Source organism: Corvus cornix, chromosome 2 (genome assembly GCF_000738735.6).
Source record: "Corvus cornix cornix isolate S_Up_H32 chromosome 2, ASM73873v5, whole genome shotgun sequence".
Lineage (NCBI taxonomy): Eukaryota > Metazoa > Chordata > Aves > Passeriformes > Corvidae > Corvus > Corvus cornix.
The window spans coordinates 16,255,338-16,274,404 of NC_046333.1; the positions used below are offsets into that span (position 1 = coordinate 16,255,338).

The 19,067-nt window shown below is 37.2% G+C and overlaps 1 protein-coding gene across 1 annotated transcript; it reads right to left on the reverse strand.

Moving 5' to 3' along the window:
- Positions 1-71: 71 nt before the first annotated feature.
- On the reverse strand, positions 72-18,227 carry YME1L1 (YME1 like 1 ATPase). The gene is made up of 19 exons (XM_039549069.1): positions 18,016-18,227; positions 16,318-16,449; positions 15,716-15,881; positions 14,575-14,673; positions 13,004-13,113; positions 11,823-11,973; positions 11,624-11,731; positions 10,739-10,821; positions 9,787-9,877; positions 8,855-9,007; positions 7,371-7,503; positions 6,835-6,897; positions 6,237-6,349; positions 5,760-5,915; positions 4,937-5,088; positions 3,892-4,018; positions 3,717-3,790; positions 2,982-3,068; positions 72-1,859 (listed from the first exon to the last, which is right to left on the reverse strand). Exons 1-19 carry the CDS (start codon positions 18,043-18,045, stop codon positions 1,716-1,718), a joined length of 2,172 nt encoding a protein of 723 aa, XP_039405003.1. The 5' UTR covers positions 18,046-18,227; the 3' UTR covers positions 72-1,715.
- Between the last annotated feature and the right edge of the window lie 840 nt (positions 18,228-19,067).

Genomic DNA, 19,067 nt, shown 5'->3' on the forward strand with positions numbered 1-19,067 from the left:
TCAATTTACATACTAGGGAACTTGGTATTACATTTTATAGCAATTTACAGTGAATAAACAGAAAACCAATGTGCATAATTAAAATTAACCTTTATTACTCCAAAACCAGATGCCAAATATGCAGTATATTTCTGTTGGCATATTTCTGAAATACATGTACAACTGTAACTAGTCAGCCTAGACACTTCCTATACTGTTTTGTAACATTTCGACTCCCACGCTGAGCGGGATGTCACTATAGTAAGCTGACAAAAACTGGCAAAAAGAAAGTTGATCTCATTTTGAACGGGGAAAAAACCCTATGTGCTCTTACTAAAAAAACTAGGTTATAAATCAAGCATTACACTCAGAAAATTCTAAAATACTATGTTACTTCTAGTTTTACATGTAGCTACCAGTTTCCAATCACATTTATTGGCACCAGCCCAGCTATTTTCATGTCCAAGTATGTTAACCCTCGACATTTATATGCTAATACATGCCCTCTCTGCAACAGAAGCTTGTAATCCCACAAGGCTACAATTGATTGTGCAGAAGGATTATGATCAATATGTGTTATTCCTAAAAACCAGTTCCATGCGATCAGAAGAATACTGGCATATAATTGCTAGCCATCACTTCCACTTGATTGGAAACAGCTCTTGTTTTCAAAACCTTTTTTGTATTTTCTTAGAATTTCCCGAGGTTTCTGTAAAGGTTGAAAGAAAAGGTTTTACTTCCCTACTTCTACCATAGAACAGAACTGGGAATGTTACTTGAAGTAACACATGCTTCAAACATTTTCTGAATTACTCTTCAGTGAGCAATGTTGTCCTCTTCAAAGAGATTATCTGTTGGATTATCAAACGCCCGTACATAGTATTACTAGAAACTAGTTCTGTAGAATCTCCAGCAGTGTAAAAGCACTGTCATCAAAGCACTGTCATCTGTCTACTGCAGTAATAAAAACTTTAAGAAACTTGTCAGCAGCACATCAGAGGTCACAGGTATTTCTCTTATCCCTGCTATGGTTCCACCCAAAACATGGTCCAAAGAGGCTTAGATACGTTTAGCCTGTTGTTTTTGCATTAAAATTTCTCTCCCAGCCATACATGTGTATTTTAGCCCCAAGAGTACTGGAAACATGACCACTAATATTTTTGTCTAGCATGGTGCTCCCACAATGTAGCTTGTTCATCCTTTGAGATGTTTTGTTACATTTCTAAATAAAAAGCCTTTAGTAGTGATCTCTAGCCTCAAACAGAGCATGAGCAATAGCTACATGACATCCTAATGCTTTACATCTCAGTCTGTCACTCTCCTTAACACATTCCAGAGCACATACTGTGGGGTATCACTTCAAACGCACATGTAGCAGCATGGCCCAGGAAGCTGTGCCAACACACACCACTGTATCTGCATGTTTTTCTTCTCAGCTTCAACACATTTGATTGAATCAAAATGCTGAATTCAACCCTGAGATTTATCCTTCTGAATAACTTCTTGTGCGAAGAGTATAGGGAGCAGAGGATGAGGAACTTTGCTTTATTTTGTGTCTTATTCTCATGAGACACAACAAATAGATGAGTAACAGAAGCTCACAAGAGACAGACTAATATTAAAGTGACACTAATGCCATACACACATCAGGAAGAGAAAAAAGGCTATGCTGCGTAAGACTACGGCATTGCTAGATGTACATTCTTCAAATTATCAGTTACATATCCCAGAAGTTATCATCTTACTTCTAGTTTTTTCCCCTCTAGAACAATTTGGATTTCTTTGGCATCCAAAGTCTCATATTTCAATAAAGCTTCTGCTAAATTCTTGTGTTCTTTTGCATGAGTCTTCAGGATGTTCTTCGCTCGCTCATAGGAGTCCTAATATTAAGAACAGGTAGAAGGAGATTTTAAGACTTTAGAACAAGAACAACAGTAAGATTCCACTTCAAAAATTGTTTCCAGGTAAATACAGCTTGAGACAAACATTTGAAGTTGGGCCTTATATTTCAAAGCTAGCACAGCTCCTGAGTCACAAAGATTTAAAATATAGCTGGCATAATTAATGAAAAAAAACCAAACAGTTTATGCCACCTTTGCATTTTGCACAAGTAGGCATAAAAACAAAATCCTGAGACAAACCTTAGTATTGTTACATATGACTTAGGAAAGACTTACTAGATTGGAAAATTTCCTGATTTTTATAACAAAATAGGTTTTTTTGCACTATGAGCAAAGCTACAGCATTCACAGATTGTTCCTCAAAGACTATCGTTTTTTAGTACTTAAAAAATTCAAAACACTATGTAGTTTTAGAAAGCTGAAAGCTGAAGTCACCAGTTGCTGCAAGGAGATGCACAATGCCAGCATTACCACCTTCAGCTTTTAGTTCTATCCTGGTAGTTCTCACAAGGCCAAGTCAGTTCAACAATTACAGCAAAAGTGTTAATCATTTAAATGTTACAACATGAGTAATTCTCCTGCCTGTACCAAACTAATTCAGATTACCAGAACAGTGATCAGAAAGTTCAGTGATTATCAAATGTTACAAATTTCCCTGAGCATCTGACACTGATCCCTGTGAGGGATACTGAAGGCCAACACTGATCTGATACGGCCATTCCTGTGATTTTATACAAAATTACTCATCTTGGGAGTTATGAAATGTGAAAGTAACATAAAACATTCACATCTGTTCTAAAACAATTTGTAGCCATACTTTTCCTGTGAATTGAATAGGCAAAATACAAATCCTGACCAAATATAAGTGTTAAAGAGTATATTAAAGAGTCCAATGCCACCAACTTGATTCACTCTACTTGTGCACGACAATCAAAAAAAAGTTCTGATATGCAGAGGTTAAAAGTTGCAGCTACATTAAATACTTGGGAATACTTTTATCCACCTGTGTATTTTAACCTGTATACATTACTTAAATGAATTAAGCAATCAGGTGTTCAATTTATCTCAGAAGTATGAGAGTGGAGAGGGAGAGGCTCTTACCCGTAGAAGCGTCCTCACTTCCTGTTCAATTGCAGACTGGGTTTCAGGGCTGACTTTCCCCGTATCAGTGTAGGTCATAACACCAAGCTAAACAACAACAAAAATAACTTTATCTTGCCGCTGTTGCAGTCATATACATAAAACACTGTATGAGTTTCAGCACCTATTGCTTTTGCATGCAAACAAATAAGATCATGAAGTCAAATGCCTGCTGAAGTGCTTTCAGCAGAAGCAAAACAAGAAGCCTATTCATCAACTATGTAGTTACTGCAGAATTCCATTTCAATTGGTCACAGTACAGATCCTAACTAAGTGCTTTCTTACTTAAAAACCAAAGCAAAATGCCTAGACTACTGACACCTGATGGACAATAAACATGACTAAAGAAGCTTCTAAAGAAAGTCTAGAAAACTCACTGGTGTTACCCCCTTCACCCTCCCAGACTAAAAATTATCCTCAATTCCAAAACATTTGGCTTTATTGGAACTATTTTCTGAAGATATTAGTAACTTTCAAGGCAATTTTGGAGTGAAAATCCTGCAAGATAATTTTTAAAACTGTCAAATATACAGGTTTTCTAGTTGAGCTCTGTATAGCAGACCAGGTCATAAGGCTTACTCTTTTTGTGAAAACTATTTACCCTAATCTCAGAGATCACTGAAAGACAAATAGCTTTAGCTACAGAATAGAACTTGGTTTTGCTCCATATAAATATTAAAGGATTGATGATACTACCTTCTCACTCATTCCAAATCGAGTCACCATCAGTTTTGCGATTTTAGTAGCATTGTCAAAATCACTGGAAGCACCTAGAGAGCAAACAGATCTAAGTTACATTACTGAAACCATGTTAAACATGCCAGTCCACAGCCTTGATCAAAACCTCAATTTTAACTACCAATCAGCAGACCTGTTGTGATGTGATCACTTCCAAATATGAGCTCTTCTGCTACTCTTCCTCCCATACAGACATCCATCTGTGCAAGCAACTGGGATCTAGTTTCACTCCATCTGTCATTTTCTGGGAGCAAAGATACCTGTAAGATACAGAACTGTGGTCAGGTAACAAAAACTGAAGAAATACTGAAGTAATCTCAAAAATGTTCTTATTTATATCCAAAGCCGATAAAGATTTTATGTAACTCTTTGCATGCTCTGGCCTGCCCCTGGTATATGCATTCATCAGGTTTGCTTGGAGGTGCTCAGCTGAACCACTGAAACAGTCTCCTCAGACCCTGAGCACCACATCAATGTGGGCAACTTACACCTACTACCAGAAGAAACAGCACAACCTGTTCTATCAATTTCTCCTTATTCCTTGCACTTGGTCTGAGTACAAATCAACTTGCCCAGGGGATTCAGACCAATGGTTTTTTCATTAACCAAACACATTAACTTGAAAAAAGTTCAACAGGAAGAGACAGAAATATTATTCTGTTCAAATGCTTGGCAGGTAAAGGCAAAGTAGAAAAACTTATGGATATCCATGCTAAAAACAATACAGGTAACTGATGAAGTTTAAAAAAGCCACACTGGACAAAGAACAACCTAATAAAGGATGTTTGTATTAAAAGTACAGCTGAGTTTCTACTTAACAGTCCTTTGGATGTTCTTCAAAATTTTGCTGTTAGGTGCTATTTTAAGTGCAGCAGAACCAAACTTACTTATATTTCTTTCCTTGTACATCTGAACTGTTATACTAGCGCACACTAACTTATTACAAAATGAAGAAAGAAAGCTTTCTAACACACAGAAAAGATGAGTTTTCCGAGAGATTGCTCAAAACTGAGTATTTCAACAGATTACAATATTCATTAACATAATCACAGCAAATAGTATCACTACAAATTCCTCTACATCACCAAACCAACATAAAAATAAAACTAAACAAAGAAATATTAATAAACTAAGTAAAATTTAAAAATACTAAAAGAGCTGGATAAAGAAATACTCACATGTCCCAGTGTTGTTCCTCGTGTCATGATCGTGGCCTTGTTGATCGGCATCGCATCCTTGGTGTAATAGGCAATGATGGCATGTCCGGACTCATGGTAAGCAGTGATGGTTTTGTTCTTCTCATCAATTTCTACACTTCTACGCTCAGGTCCTTAAAAAGAGGAACATTAAATTAACCTTTTTGTACAGCTGGCCACCACAATCCACACATTACATATACTCAGAGCACAAAGCAGCCAAGGAACATGTAATCAAAGGGAACTAACACTCTTATTAAGTGCAAAATGTTTACAAGTCAGATTTTAATGTCTAAAAATGGACCCAAACATATTCTACAGACAAGCTGCTTTTAAAGGAATAGATTTAAAATGCAGTCTAAGTATCTGAGAAAATGTAATTTCTTCTCTCAAGCATGAATAGACCAGATTTATAGTGGTTATGCCTGAGACAGTTAAGCTTTGTGCTACCTTATGAGAAGTTAAAACAGAAGTCCAGGCTTCTGATCATAGGAGGGGAAGGATAAGAAATCAAGCCTGTCTCTCCCTCTAGGCTGAAGTATAACATGCAGCATTTTTAACTTTAAAAATAGTATCAAATTTTAAAGAATGTATTCCACACTAGATTTTACACACTACTCTCTGGTCTCAAAAGGTTCTATTCAAAAATAACTAATAGGAAACTTCATTAGTTAAAAAAAAACCCAAACAAACCATCCCCCCTCCCCCCCCAAAAAAACCTCTGTGTGAGGTAATATAACATACTTATAATACACACTATGTGTGTATTACAATATACATGTATGTCTTTTGTATAAAATCCTACCCATTAGAATTTTGTCCTTGGAGAATTCTAGTTCTTTCATGGTTACCATCTCTTTTCCATCAACAGCTGCCTTTAAGGCAGCTTGATTTACAAGATTTTCAAGCTCTGCTCCAGAAAATCCTACTGTGCCTCGTGCAATTATTTCCGGATCAACAGCTGTAGGGGGAGAAAAAAAAAACAAAACCCTTTTGTTTATTAGAGTCCATATGGCTCCTGAAATTTTAAGCAAGAATCATATTCTATTGAAAATTATGCATTAAACAAAAAAAAAATCCATTTTAAAAGAAATTGAGCTTATTCTCAAGACACCATGAACTCTTAGCGACTAGAGGAAAACACTAGATACTAGACAATTTTTTTGTTCTCTTAACACAATAAAGCCACATGTGCTGATGGAATAAAGGACTAATATGACAGGGGCTGATCCAGTACAGAAACTGTTACCAAAAAAAATACTACAGTAAAATATTTACATACATGGGTCATACTTGATTTTGTTAAGGTACCACTTCAGAATTTCCGTACGACCTCTTACATCAGGCTTGGGAACAGTAACTTGCATATCAAAGCGACCAGGACGTATTAGAGCACTAAAAGAAACGACAATTTAGTACACTGACTCAAAAATGCTGCAGTAAATTAATTAATGTATATCAAGGGACAAAAATCCATTGCTATTTCTATAGATATCTACATAGATTATGTCTCATGAACATACACAAAGAATATATTTTTCTTACCTACTTACAAAAAGACAAATGAAAGGTATTATTGCCAACTCATTTTAAAAGACTTTTTGCATTTGAACATTTTACTTTGTGAACAAGGGATGCAGCTTACCAATTTGCTGAAAAACTTCCAGAAATTTTAAATGCTTAGAAACATATTAATTATTTCTCCATATTTAACTCTGCAACCTATTAAATGCCAAAAACTGGTCAATACACATCCTTTTTAAGAGGGAAAACTCCAGCTATGACACTGTAATACTAGAAGATTATCACAGGCAACTTTGGTTTTGTTGCAGGGGTTTTTTACTACATGGTCTGTAAAACAATCAATGCATTATACTCACTTGTCTAATGCTTCAGGGAAGTTTGTTGCACCAATAATCACAACACCTTCATTTGGTTTAAAGCTGTGTGGAAAACAAGGTGAGAATTATTTTTGTTCTGGACACAGAAATTACAATTTTGTCAATAACTACTGCTACTGACCTTGCTGGCCCATCAAAAACATGGTTCACACATGTGATCCAAGAATGACCACGTTTAACCCAGCAACTGGTTAAAAACATGCTCTAATTTCAGTGCAGAACTTCTTCCTTTAGATATATAACCAGGCTAAAAAAATTGAGAAATTATTTGAAATAACTGCAGCTTCTGTGCAACTACAACTCAGAAGCTTCTATATTCTTTCCAACAAGGCCATTAATGCTACTCTTGTCAGCACTAGAAAGTAACCATAAAAACATATTAAATATATATCCTTAAAAGCATAATAAAAAAATTACACAAAACTTCAAAGCTGTCAAGAAGAAAAAGTTCACCCACATATCCAAAATACCAGTCAGTCAAGCACCTTCTGTGCCCTCAGAATCCATATATTTACCCATCCATTTCAGCAAGGAGTTGATTAATGGTCTGTCTTGAATAGGGGTGCATTGGAGATTCAATTCTCTTCCCACCAACAGAGTCCAATTCATCAATGAATATGACACAAGGTGCATTTGCTTTTGCTTCCCCTGACAAAAGGAAAATAGCAGAAGGAGCCTTGAACCACACAAAGGAACAGACAGTGTATCATGTAGTTTAGGACTCTACTGTTTCTATTATTCTTGGATTATAAAGTGTTCTATTAGACATCACCAAAACTGTCCTGCTTTTAAAAAAGGAAAATAGAATCTTGATTCTCTGTATCTCTCCGTATTCTGTATCTCTCTGTATTCTCTGTATCTATCATTTCAAATACATATCTCCTTATCAGCCTGTTTTTATCATGCTGCAAGAAATCACTAGTAAAATAAACTAAGAAACTCTTGTATTTTGTATGAACTCCCTACAAGAGTTTATTTTACAGGCTTGGATAGAGAGTATTTGCCTATTAAATAAAAAAATATGAAATGTGATGGGTCTCATCACTAACTTATTTTAATAGAACTTGTTATTTTACAGTGAAGGGCTCACACTCAAGTTTACAGGTATTAAAACCACAAAAATGCAGTAATAAACATGAAGACCATCAGTTGGTACATGCATACCAGGATGCAACTCATCTCACCCAGCCAGATATATCTGTAACATTAATATTAATGTACAAGTCAGGCATCTACACTTTGGCAGTCAACAGAAGGAATTGCATTTTTAAGGTACTACATGCCTTACATTTTGCATCCCATCCATGTGAAGCAAATCACGTTTTTTCTACAAATGCAAACTACTTTGTGCATTGTATATATTTGACACCATCAATCTTCCATTTAAGAGGGAAGCTGGATTCTCTCCTCCCCAATAATATTTTCACACTTAAAATAGGAAGCTTCTTCTGTGAAAGTTATAAATCTAGACATTCATTTTGAAAGTTTTATTATAATGCCCTTTATTCTGAGCCTGTTGGTAGGTGTGAGAAAGGAAATCTCAGCTTACTGCTATGATGACATAAAGCTCTCATTAAGACTAAAAAAAAAAAATCCAAAATTGAGGCCAGTAATTGAGAAGGTTAACACAATTTTTTAGTCTTAAATTTACAATTCAAATTTACAACAATTTATGTATGACTAAGTAAGTTACAACCTCAAATATTCAATTTAGTTTATAGAACATTACATTTCTAATTAAATTACTACTTTTCTCTGGGACTGTTTTAACATCAGTTTAAGTTTTGCTCTAATTTTATGTGATGGTTAGGAAGATTCTACAATTAACTGATGCTCACAGAATTGTGACATTTACCTACACAATTTAAGCTTTATTTATTAGCCTTATACACTATTACTTTCCAGTAACCAGAATTGTAACTAATCAAGCCATGTAAACAACGCTGAATACTTAATCTTGCACATGAAAAGACTTCAAACCCACAAATATTTCACTTACTGAACAGGCTTCGGATGCGACTGGCTCCCACACCAACAAACATCTCATCGAACTCTGACCCGGACGCGTAATAAAATGGAACGTCAGCTTCACCAGCCACAGCCCGTGCAAGAAGCGTCTTGCCAGTGCCAGGTGGTCCAACTAACAGAATACCTAAAAGACAAAAAAAAACCCCACAAACCCAACAAAACCACCAAATCCACACAGTCTTATTATATGACTAGTTTCTTCCACGCATTAGAAGAAATCTGATCATGTACACTTGGTTCCAAACAGTTGTTAAGATCCCATTTCAGGTACTGCTCATTACTGCCAGTGTGAAGGAGCTCCGTGTTTACAAATCTAGATACAATCCGATCCGTATTTAAGAAACAACAAAGACTTGTAAGACCATCAAAACAGAAGCCTGAAGTATTTTGTAAATTTACTGTTGACTTAAGCACCTGAATCTACAACAGTGTTTCCTTCAAACTGACATTTTCCTGGCTGTTTCTGTGGAACCTTTTTTTTAAAATTAAATCCTTCCAAGTAATTGTCTTTAAACAGTGTAGAGCACTAACAGGAAACAGATTTATCAGGTCGATGCATTCCAGATTCATGTGGACTTCCATTATGATCTTAATTATCCTTTTACATGAAAATATTTGTTTCTGAACTATCTAAAGCAGTTAGCAAGCACTAAAGGTGCTAAAAGCCATAAGGAAGAAATAAAGGTTAATAAACGCCCCTGCTTTACAGGGAAAAGTACTACTGTTTATTAGTTCAATAACTAAAAAAGGCACAGTATATTTTGTCTAACCCCAAAATTTTCATTTGCATAATATATGAAAAAATAGCAAGAAACTAGGCTGTAAAGTAGTCTTTCAGGACAGAACATGCCTCATAGCCATGGCTACATAGGATTTTCATTTCTGCTGAGCAATGATTCTTACCTTTTGGAAGTTTACCTCCTAATACAGTAAATTTGTGTGGGTTTTTCAGAAATTCCACAACTTCTTGCAATTCCTGTTTAGCTTCTTCAACCTATACATGAAAAACATGCCACAAATATAACTAAGCATTTATAAAATACTGCATGTTTTCAAGGTAAGTTTTGTATTAGCAATTAAGTCCCTAATTGTGTATTGATCAAAAATACAGACAGAAAAAGATTAAAGTGTACCACAGACCTTCTGTGGATACCAATATTTAATTCAACCTATCCTTAAAAAGTTTGCAGGACTAAGTAAGCATAAAACTTAGTGAAGGAACAACCAAACAGTTCAAGACCAGATCTGACCAAAGAAATAAATACAAAGTCAAAAGGTCTACATCAAGATATTATAAAGAGATTAATTCTATCTGTTTGTCCAAAGGGAAGGAAAGGGGGAGGTCCTCATTTTGCCACTAACAGTCAAAGAACAACTGAACAGAAAAAAAAGAGGTATCCCATCAGCAGTGACATGCCCACTTCTTTCTGGGAATGTCCAGATCTCCTATCCTAATAACACCACCTGAAAGAGATGGTACTAAGAGAGAAATGATCAAATGGCATTATTATCTTTTTGTACTAATTAACTTCTGCAAAAGGTAGATTAACACTGATATTTGGCCTGCCATTTGCTATTCTTGCCTTTAAAACTGTTATTCAACAAGTGGAGAGTGCACCTGTTAAAAGGTATTAAATGCCACAAAAACAAAGTAAAAAAAGAGTGGTTAAAACCTTCCTTCATCTTGGAGTGGCCAATGCATATAAAGATTCAGTTCATACAAAGAAATCTCCTGAACAGAGTAAGACATTCATAATGATTAGTTAAACATCAGACTCAAAATGATCAGTTAAACATCAGACTCATAATAATTAGTTAAAACAAGAACTTGCACACATTTTACTTTTGATCTTACCCCTTTAACATGTTCGAAGGTGACATTTTTCAACTGGATTGGATCAACTGCTGCATCAAAGATACTTGATGTTCGAAAGCGTACTAAGAGCAAACAGCAGACGACGAACAACAAATTTATACACAACGTCATTTCATTCCAAGACTGAGTGCTGCACCTGAACACATGCTGGTAAGACACTGACCTTACACCTGCCCTTTTGAAAGGGCATGTGTTCATTTACAAGTGTCCACCAGGAATAAGATCTATGTTTCAAAAAAAAATCTTTAAAACATTTGCAATTAATTCGGTGATATGCCTTTTAGACACGTGTAGTACAGAAAGTTCTTGATCCAGAAGCACGTACACAAAGCCAGAACTTCTCCCTCAATGTTTCTGCACATATCCTAACGTGCTTGAGACCCAGGTGGTAACTTAGCATCAAGTTGAATATCTCCAGTTACATTAGCTCAGCCTTTTGATTGTTCCATTATTTCCAACAGATTTCTCAAGATGGCAATTTGGCAATCCAAGTTCCTAGTTGCTATAAACCAGGCTGGGATTACAAAATCAAGCCATCTTGCCTACAGTTGATCTAGGTAACACATCATCTAAATTGAAAGACAAATACCTAATTGGTGACCAGTCTGACTTCTCTGGTTCTATGTAACTGTTTCACCAAAAGAAATAAAATAATTATACTGACAGAGAACATTTTTGTCTTCATAAACATTTTGTCACACTGTCATCTGAAAGGCTGTAGCCAGAAGTAGCAAATAACTCTTATGATAACTTTTCAGTGTACTAATGAAAACCAATCATAATGTCAAAACATATTTAATTTATGCTAAACCTACTGGAAGAGACAACGCAAGTGAAACAGTGTGGAAAAAAAAGTTAACTAACCAGCATCAGAAAAGGAACCTTTCCCAGGTAAAAATGACGAATATATAGCAAGATAAAAACAAAGAACGAAGAGAAAGAAAGAAAGCAAACGTGATCTTCTTAAGGAATCTGTAAAAGAAAACAAAAACATATTTAACATGGGCTAAAAGAAACTACTTTCTGATTGCAAAGACAAGATATGTAAAGTAAAACAACTTACCAAGTGTTTTTTGCAGGAATACCTGTGCTTTCAAAAAACCTTCTGCAAAACCAGTTTTAAAAGCATCCTGGTGTGCCTCTGGGATATTTTTTGTTTTCATTAGTGTGTCTAGGTTTTCAACATCAATCCGTCGCTTTCTCAGGATAAAACCCTGCAATATTTTACAAAGCAGTGTTAGTATACACCAAGTTTGGATAAACAGTTAACTTACCACCTGGCTAACATGGGTGATAGGAAAAAATTAAAACTACCAACACCATATAATTCATGTGCTATTGGGTTAGTTAGATGGTACAGGCCAGCAGCCTGAGTGTGGAACCCCAATGGTTTGAGCAGGGGCACTCCCATTTTTGCTGAGATGATCATTTTTGGAGCCCTCCTGGATCCCAGTTCCAAACTGAAAACACAGCCTAAGACAGATCTGTACACAGCCAGCTTTATTCACTGGATTCAGTGGGACTTACTAGCTTAAGCTTTTTGCTTTATTTCCAATTGCAAAATACCTTTGCAAGTATAGTTTTGATGGAGCTTAAGCAAATACATCTCATGTGCCCTATCACATTTAGGAGAAGCCCTGCATGCAGCTAGCTCTGGTTTATCTTCATCCACAGTACACCTAGTCCACAGATTAAATAAACCACATATGCCTAGATGAAGAGAAGAGTTCAAAGGTAATTTACACACACAGTTAAATCAGAAATCATAATTGACCTGACTTCTGTACAAGCAATTAGAAGCAAAGAGTACCCAGGTTAAATTGGTTTCGTTAGTGCTTTTCCACCCCAAACTTGGATAGTTATCTGCTGACTTGAAAACACACATTCTTGTATGTTAAACTAGATGTATTTCTGTTTTTAAAAAAAATCCTTTGATTTGAAGCTATTTTTAGTTTCAAAGTCACAGAAATAAGAGTATAAAGAATTTAATTTCTAGAGTTACAACCATAGTTATATGCTGAAACTGCTCTCCTAAAAATTCAAATAATCTTATTACTGGTGATCTGTGAAGCAAATATATGTATTAATAAGAAAAAACAATACATTGCCATTAGCCCAAGTTTCAAAATTAGGAGATTTTTTTCATGCTAGTGAAAGAAAACTGGTAAATTCTGAAGGTTCATTCAAGAGAAAGAGATGGTCTGAGTAAGCTCAAAACAACTCCATAACGCTACTTGTATTTACCTTCAAAATTGAAGAAAGTGAACTTTTTGGTTCTGTGAATTGATCAGATGTTGACTGCAGACGTCTTGCTCTTGATCTCAAAGTCTTAAAGTTCCGTGACTGTATGTAAACTTTAAGCAGTAAAAATAAACAACAGTTAAAAACTAATCATTACTACCACTACAAAAAAAAGGCCTTAAGAAATTTCAGAAACTATTATATGAAAGAATATGGAATATAATCTTCCCAACATATCCACTCTACTGTAAATGGATAATTATGTCATCACAAACCCTATTTGTAGTCTGACCTTGCAAGCAAACTTCTGTTTCACATAAAATTTTATGTTAAAATAATCAGGAGTTCATGCTATAAATTATAGCTAATTGACCAACTTGGGGAACAGGAGACATTCAGACAATTAAACCCAGGCAGGCTGACAAACATGAAACATTCAGAAGCAAATCCAGAAGGATGGGAATAATGCTTTGTCTAAAAGCTCTGAGGAGATCTGGAACAGCTTCAGTGTGCTGTTACCTTTGAAATTGACAAAAGAAATGAGACCACTTAATCCCAGTGAGTTTATAGCACTCTAAGTCATCTCCTACAACATCAGAAACCTTGTGATGGACATTTTACCACCAGCTAAGAATATTTATCTTCTTTCACTACTATGCTTTAAAATAAACACCAATCCCAGTCAATTATATTGCCTTCACTAAGCTTTTTGTTGTTCCAGAACAGCACCGGATAAAAAGAACTTCTGGAGCTGACCTTTGAGCCCTGCTCAAAAAAAAGTCTAACATTTGATCAGGTAGCTCTGGACCTTGTCCAGCTCAGTTTTGAATATCTCCAAGGATTAAGATAACCAAACTTCTCCAGACAATCTGTTTCAGAACTTAGCCATTCTCGTTTTGAAAATTTTCAGAGATTTTATATGCTTTTACTTGGAATAGTTGCCTCTTCTTTAAAGTGTATGTGAGAAGGGGAACTGATAAAGGTTCAATAGCAATTGGATCACTCCTTTCCTTCTATTCTGCTAACTAAAACCTCAGATCCTTCAGCTTCCCCCCTACATTAAATGCTTAAAAATCTGCACCCTTCCTTTGTGACCCATCACTGGGCTATCTCCATGTTGTCAGCGTTTCTCTTCAGCACAGGATACAAACATAGATATACCCAGATGTAGCATCAGAAGGACTGAATTGAGGACAGTACATGAACTTCCTGAACTCTTGATTATGTTTTCCCTAATGCTGTCAGTCACCAAACCCCTCCGAAAATTCAACTGGATGAGTACTGAATTCAACATATTTATTGATTCAAAAACAGTCAGTTCATCTATGGTCTTTCAAGAATATGATCCACAAATACTGACATCTTGGAACAACATGGTGTTTACTAAATTCTGGAAACATACTACTCGGATGCAAAAATAACTTCATGTTTTGAAGTGTTACTATCGACATCAGTTTCTCCTGGAAGCTTACTGGTATTTCCCAAGTGACACCTCTACAACAAATGGAAAAATACTTTTCCAGAATAGAAAAATACTATAGTGACTAAAACCAGTGTAGTTTATTGCTTTATACCTGGCCAACACCGAACATCTGAACAAAAATTTTGGAGGGGATTAGGATGTTGTCTGTACAAACAAGATGAGCGCAAAGCACTGAAAACATCCACAAAACCTGCAAAAAGATACAACGAAGTGTAAATACACCCTATCTTAAATGGCAACTCAATATTACTTCTTGCACAGTTTGGTTTTTTATTTTCTTAAATATTAATTCTATTTTCCTACAGTCCTCCAGGCATCTTTAATTAAACAAATCACCAGAACATCTATCAAAGCTTTGAAGCATTTCCAACTATTTTGTTCACTTTCAGGTAACTGTCACTGAGGGTTTTTTTTTGTACCTCACAACACAATGCAATTTAATATTTTTTCTTTTATTAAGAATAATATATTATTCTTATTATATTATATTAATATTATATATAAAAATATTATATATTATTATATAAAATACATAATATATATATAATATATATAATATATTAATATATTATATTATTCTTAATACTCTCTCTCTCTACTGCAATACTATATAGGCAGTATCTCAAATGCCAGCTATATAGTTATTTTTCTAATACATTCTTAAGTATTTACAATGGTCTTACTTCCTGCATTTTAGACTAATTCCAACAAAACATCTTTACCTGCAAGGAACCACTCTTGTCTATTTCAGCAATGAAACACTCTACATGGACTCTTAACAGTTTGCCACCTTGAACTCCTTTCTAATTAGTGTCTTTGTGTAACATTGCTTCAAGCAAAAAATTAATAACAATGTAAACTGGAAATGTCTATGACATAAGTAGATTAGCAAAATCTAATGTCTTGGTGAAACGAACTGGTGGAAAAATTCACAGCTCAAGCTCATCATTAAGAGAAATGCACTTGTACTACAGCTGAGTTCAGAAAAGTTTAACAGCAACCAACTCGAAATCTGAAGAAACAATTTATTGAATTTTCTAAATTTCCTGAGTTTCAAAAGCACCACTCTAGAGACAACATATATATACAAAAAAAATACATCAATACTATTTTTATTAAATACATTTAACTACAAATTATCTACAGCACAAGAGATTAAACTAAAGAATAACTGTATTCACCTTTACAATTTAACTCTCACCGACTCTCATAAACACTTCACTTAAACATACCATGCTTATTTTCAAAGAAGGATTGAGCAGAGATGTATGATGTGTGCCACTGCGAGGAGACTTTGCTTTCTGTACAGTAGCCAGGAAGCAGCCTGTTCACCAACTCTCTGAACTGGTTAGCTTTCAAATCAGACAAACCCAGATCTCTTAAATTTCTAAGCACAGACTGAAAAATAGATATAAATGTTCAAAATTTACATAAGATTACCTTAGGGAAAGATTACTTTACGTAAGATTACTTTAGAGAAAAAAAATCCCAGCAGCACCAAAAGCAAATACAGATTAAAAAAAACCCAACAAACCAACCAAACAAAAAACCCCCACAAAAACCCAACAATGGAATCACAACACAGTGATGAGTAGTACATCCCATGCTGATTTCCAGTGTTCTGCAGTTATTGAGAGATTCCATGATTTTCCTCCCAAAAACGTGCTTAGTTACAAAGCTTGTAAGAAATGCATTGAAAAAAAAAATCCTGTTTTGTTTAGTCCCATTACATTATTTTATAGACCAGTAGAATATTACAGTCACTCCCACTGATATTATTCAGATCTAACTTAGTTAAACCCAAAGCATCACTTCTTGAAAAGGTTTTTAGTACCTCACTCTTCTGAGGATCATGCTCTGGGGAGGTGTCCCTTTGAACAGGCTTTATGGATGCTTTGCTGGCAGAAGTTGTGGAGCTTTTTGGTGAATGAAAGGCATTGATTAGGTGACTCAGAGGAACAGTAGCCTGGAAAAAAAAAACAAACAGATAAAGACTAAAGCTTGTTTAAATTATTTAAACATACTTCTATTCCAAATTCTGACTTATAACTGTGTATCTTGTACACTGCCTTTTAACTGAGGTCTTAACTATAAACTACATGACCTTCAACACCACAGTGTTAGCTGATACCTCTTTTTAAGGAGAAAAAAAAGGAAGTTTAAGGATGTATGACAGATTAGAAGCTCATATTTTCATCTGTAAAGCAATACTTTTATAACTTGAATTATCTATACTTTTTCCTGCATTATTAAAAGCTATTCCCAAATTTTGCCTTTATGTTTTCTTCCTTGGGATTTCAACTTAAGGATCAAAATAAAACTATGCAAAACACACAGTCAAATCTGCAGTTCAGCAGCATTCAGCCAACTCCACCTCATGAATCAGTACAGAAGTCCAGGTGTACCACATATCAGGGCTCCTCCACTTAACATGACTACATCTCTTGTGAATACAAGGTACAAATAACTCCAGCAGCTCTGAAACTCCTCATTCTCAGTACACGTCACTAGGAAGGAGCTGGAATATAACTGGCTGCTGGAATGATCCCTGATTGCAATACCTGATTGAAGCTTAATTGGGTACGTGTTTGAATGTCCTTCTGAAAGGACTACCATCTCTGTGTTGACTAGACAGACGATCAAAAGACACAGTGCTGTGAGACATGAAAACTGCCTCATAATTAATTGTCTAAAGTTATAATTAGACTCAGAGTTTGTGGTAAAACCATAAAGCCTCCAGAGGTCAAAGCCAACACCTCAACCACTAACCAGACTTTCCATCTGCATTTACCACTCTGGTGAAATGACGCATTCCTAGAAACATACAAATTCTTCTATTTCACTACTCTAATGAAAGCTATAAATACATTCTCCACATGTGAAAAGAACAATCACATTGCATTGTGGAATAAGACTATCATATACTGATACAAAACTTAAAAATAAAACCAAAACCACTGGTCAAGATCAAAGTTCATAAAACTCACCAGTCCCATCAAACTCACTGTCTAATTAACGATGTCTTCCCGATTGCTTTCGGACTGTTCTATACAACAAATTACCGACAGCTTTCCCTCCCCTAACGCTTCTAAGTCACTTCCTTTTGGCTTTCACAACAACCCGTTAAAATTAACAGCAGTTTAGTAACACACATCACCACCCTTTGCTTTTACTACAAAAACAGATACTAAGAAACGCCATCTATGGTTATTTCGTCATTTCAGCCTGCTTTTACTCTTTATAAGATTTTATTGTACCTTCCTCTCTCCTTCATGTAAGCACTTTTTTTCCTCGATACGGACCCCAGGCCGCCATGGCCCCCACCCGATCCTCTCCCCGCTGCGGCCCTGCTGACGCCCAAAGCCCCAGGAACGTGGCAGGCGGGATCTCGGCTCCTCCCGCCGCGGCCCACAACCCCCGGGCCTTCCGAGCGCCTCCGCCCGGACACGAAGCGAGCCCCCGCGGGACAGCGGGCCCGGGGCGCGGCGAACCGCGCACCGCACCGGGCCGGGGCGTCCCGCCATCCCCTCACCTGGGGTTGCACGGTGGAAAAGGAAAACATCCTCCCGGCGGGGCCGGCGGCGGCCACAGGCGCCTCTACCGCCTCCCAGCCCAGCCGCAGGAGCCTGCCCGCTGTGGCCGCCGGCGGCTGAGGAGGCCCCGAGGCTCCGCTCCGGGAAATGTCCGCCCCGCGGCCGCGCTGCCCGGACCGAGCCGCCCCGGAAGCGGCGGGAGCCGAAATCGCTTCCGGGCCGCCGCTGCCGCCGCCCCGCGCAGCCGCCGCCTCGAGGCGCGGGCGGAACAGGGGAGCGGGCGCGGCCGGGGGTGCCCGGGCAGAGGGGCGGGCAGGGCCCAGCGGGGGACCCGCTGTCACCCGGGGGCGGTGCAGCTGCCAGAGGGACCTGCCCCTGCTCGGGGTCATGGCCCCCGGGTGTTGTCCCGAATGCGGGCTCGTTAACCGGCGCGCAGCGCCATTTCACGCACCCAGGCGAGGTATTCCCAATTTTTATTCTAGTTTGCACTAAGTAGGGACATAGGTGGTAACCCAGGAAGGGCTGGCTCACCAATCATGAAAACTTGACACTATACATTTTAACAAAGGCATCAGCATTCATTGGTTATAAATCACATAAGTCTAAGGTTAATTAGTTCAACCCCTTATTTGGTAGCTATAGATCCCGCTTCTCATGCTAATCAGTCTCCAGGTGCAGTTCTTCCTTGCATTTAAGTCTGGGGTCCTTTTTGAGTAGGTGGTCAGTGAGTTGGTGGTCAGGGTCTCCCACTGCCAGAATTTCCTTTCCCCAGTCACTGCTCAGTCCTGACTTCACTCCTGGTGGCTCTTATCCAGACAGCCTGTTTGTCTTGGGATTGTCTTTGCTCTTCCTTAAAATATTAGCCAAGTGTATGATGTTTCAAAAGCAATGGATGATGGGGAGGTCCTTTGAGACAGCCAGCACAGCTTCACCAGCGAAAAATCCTCTCTGACCAACCTAGTGGCCTCTTATGATGGAGTAACTATATCAGTGGATAAGGGAAGGGCTACAGATGTCATTTATCTGGACTTCATAAAGCCAGTTATCTTGG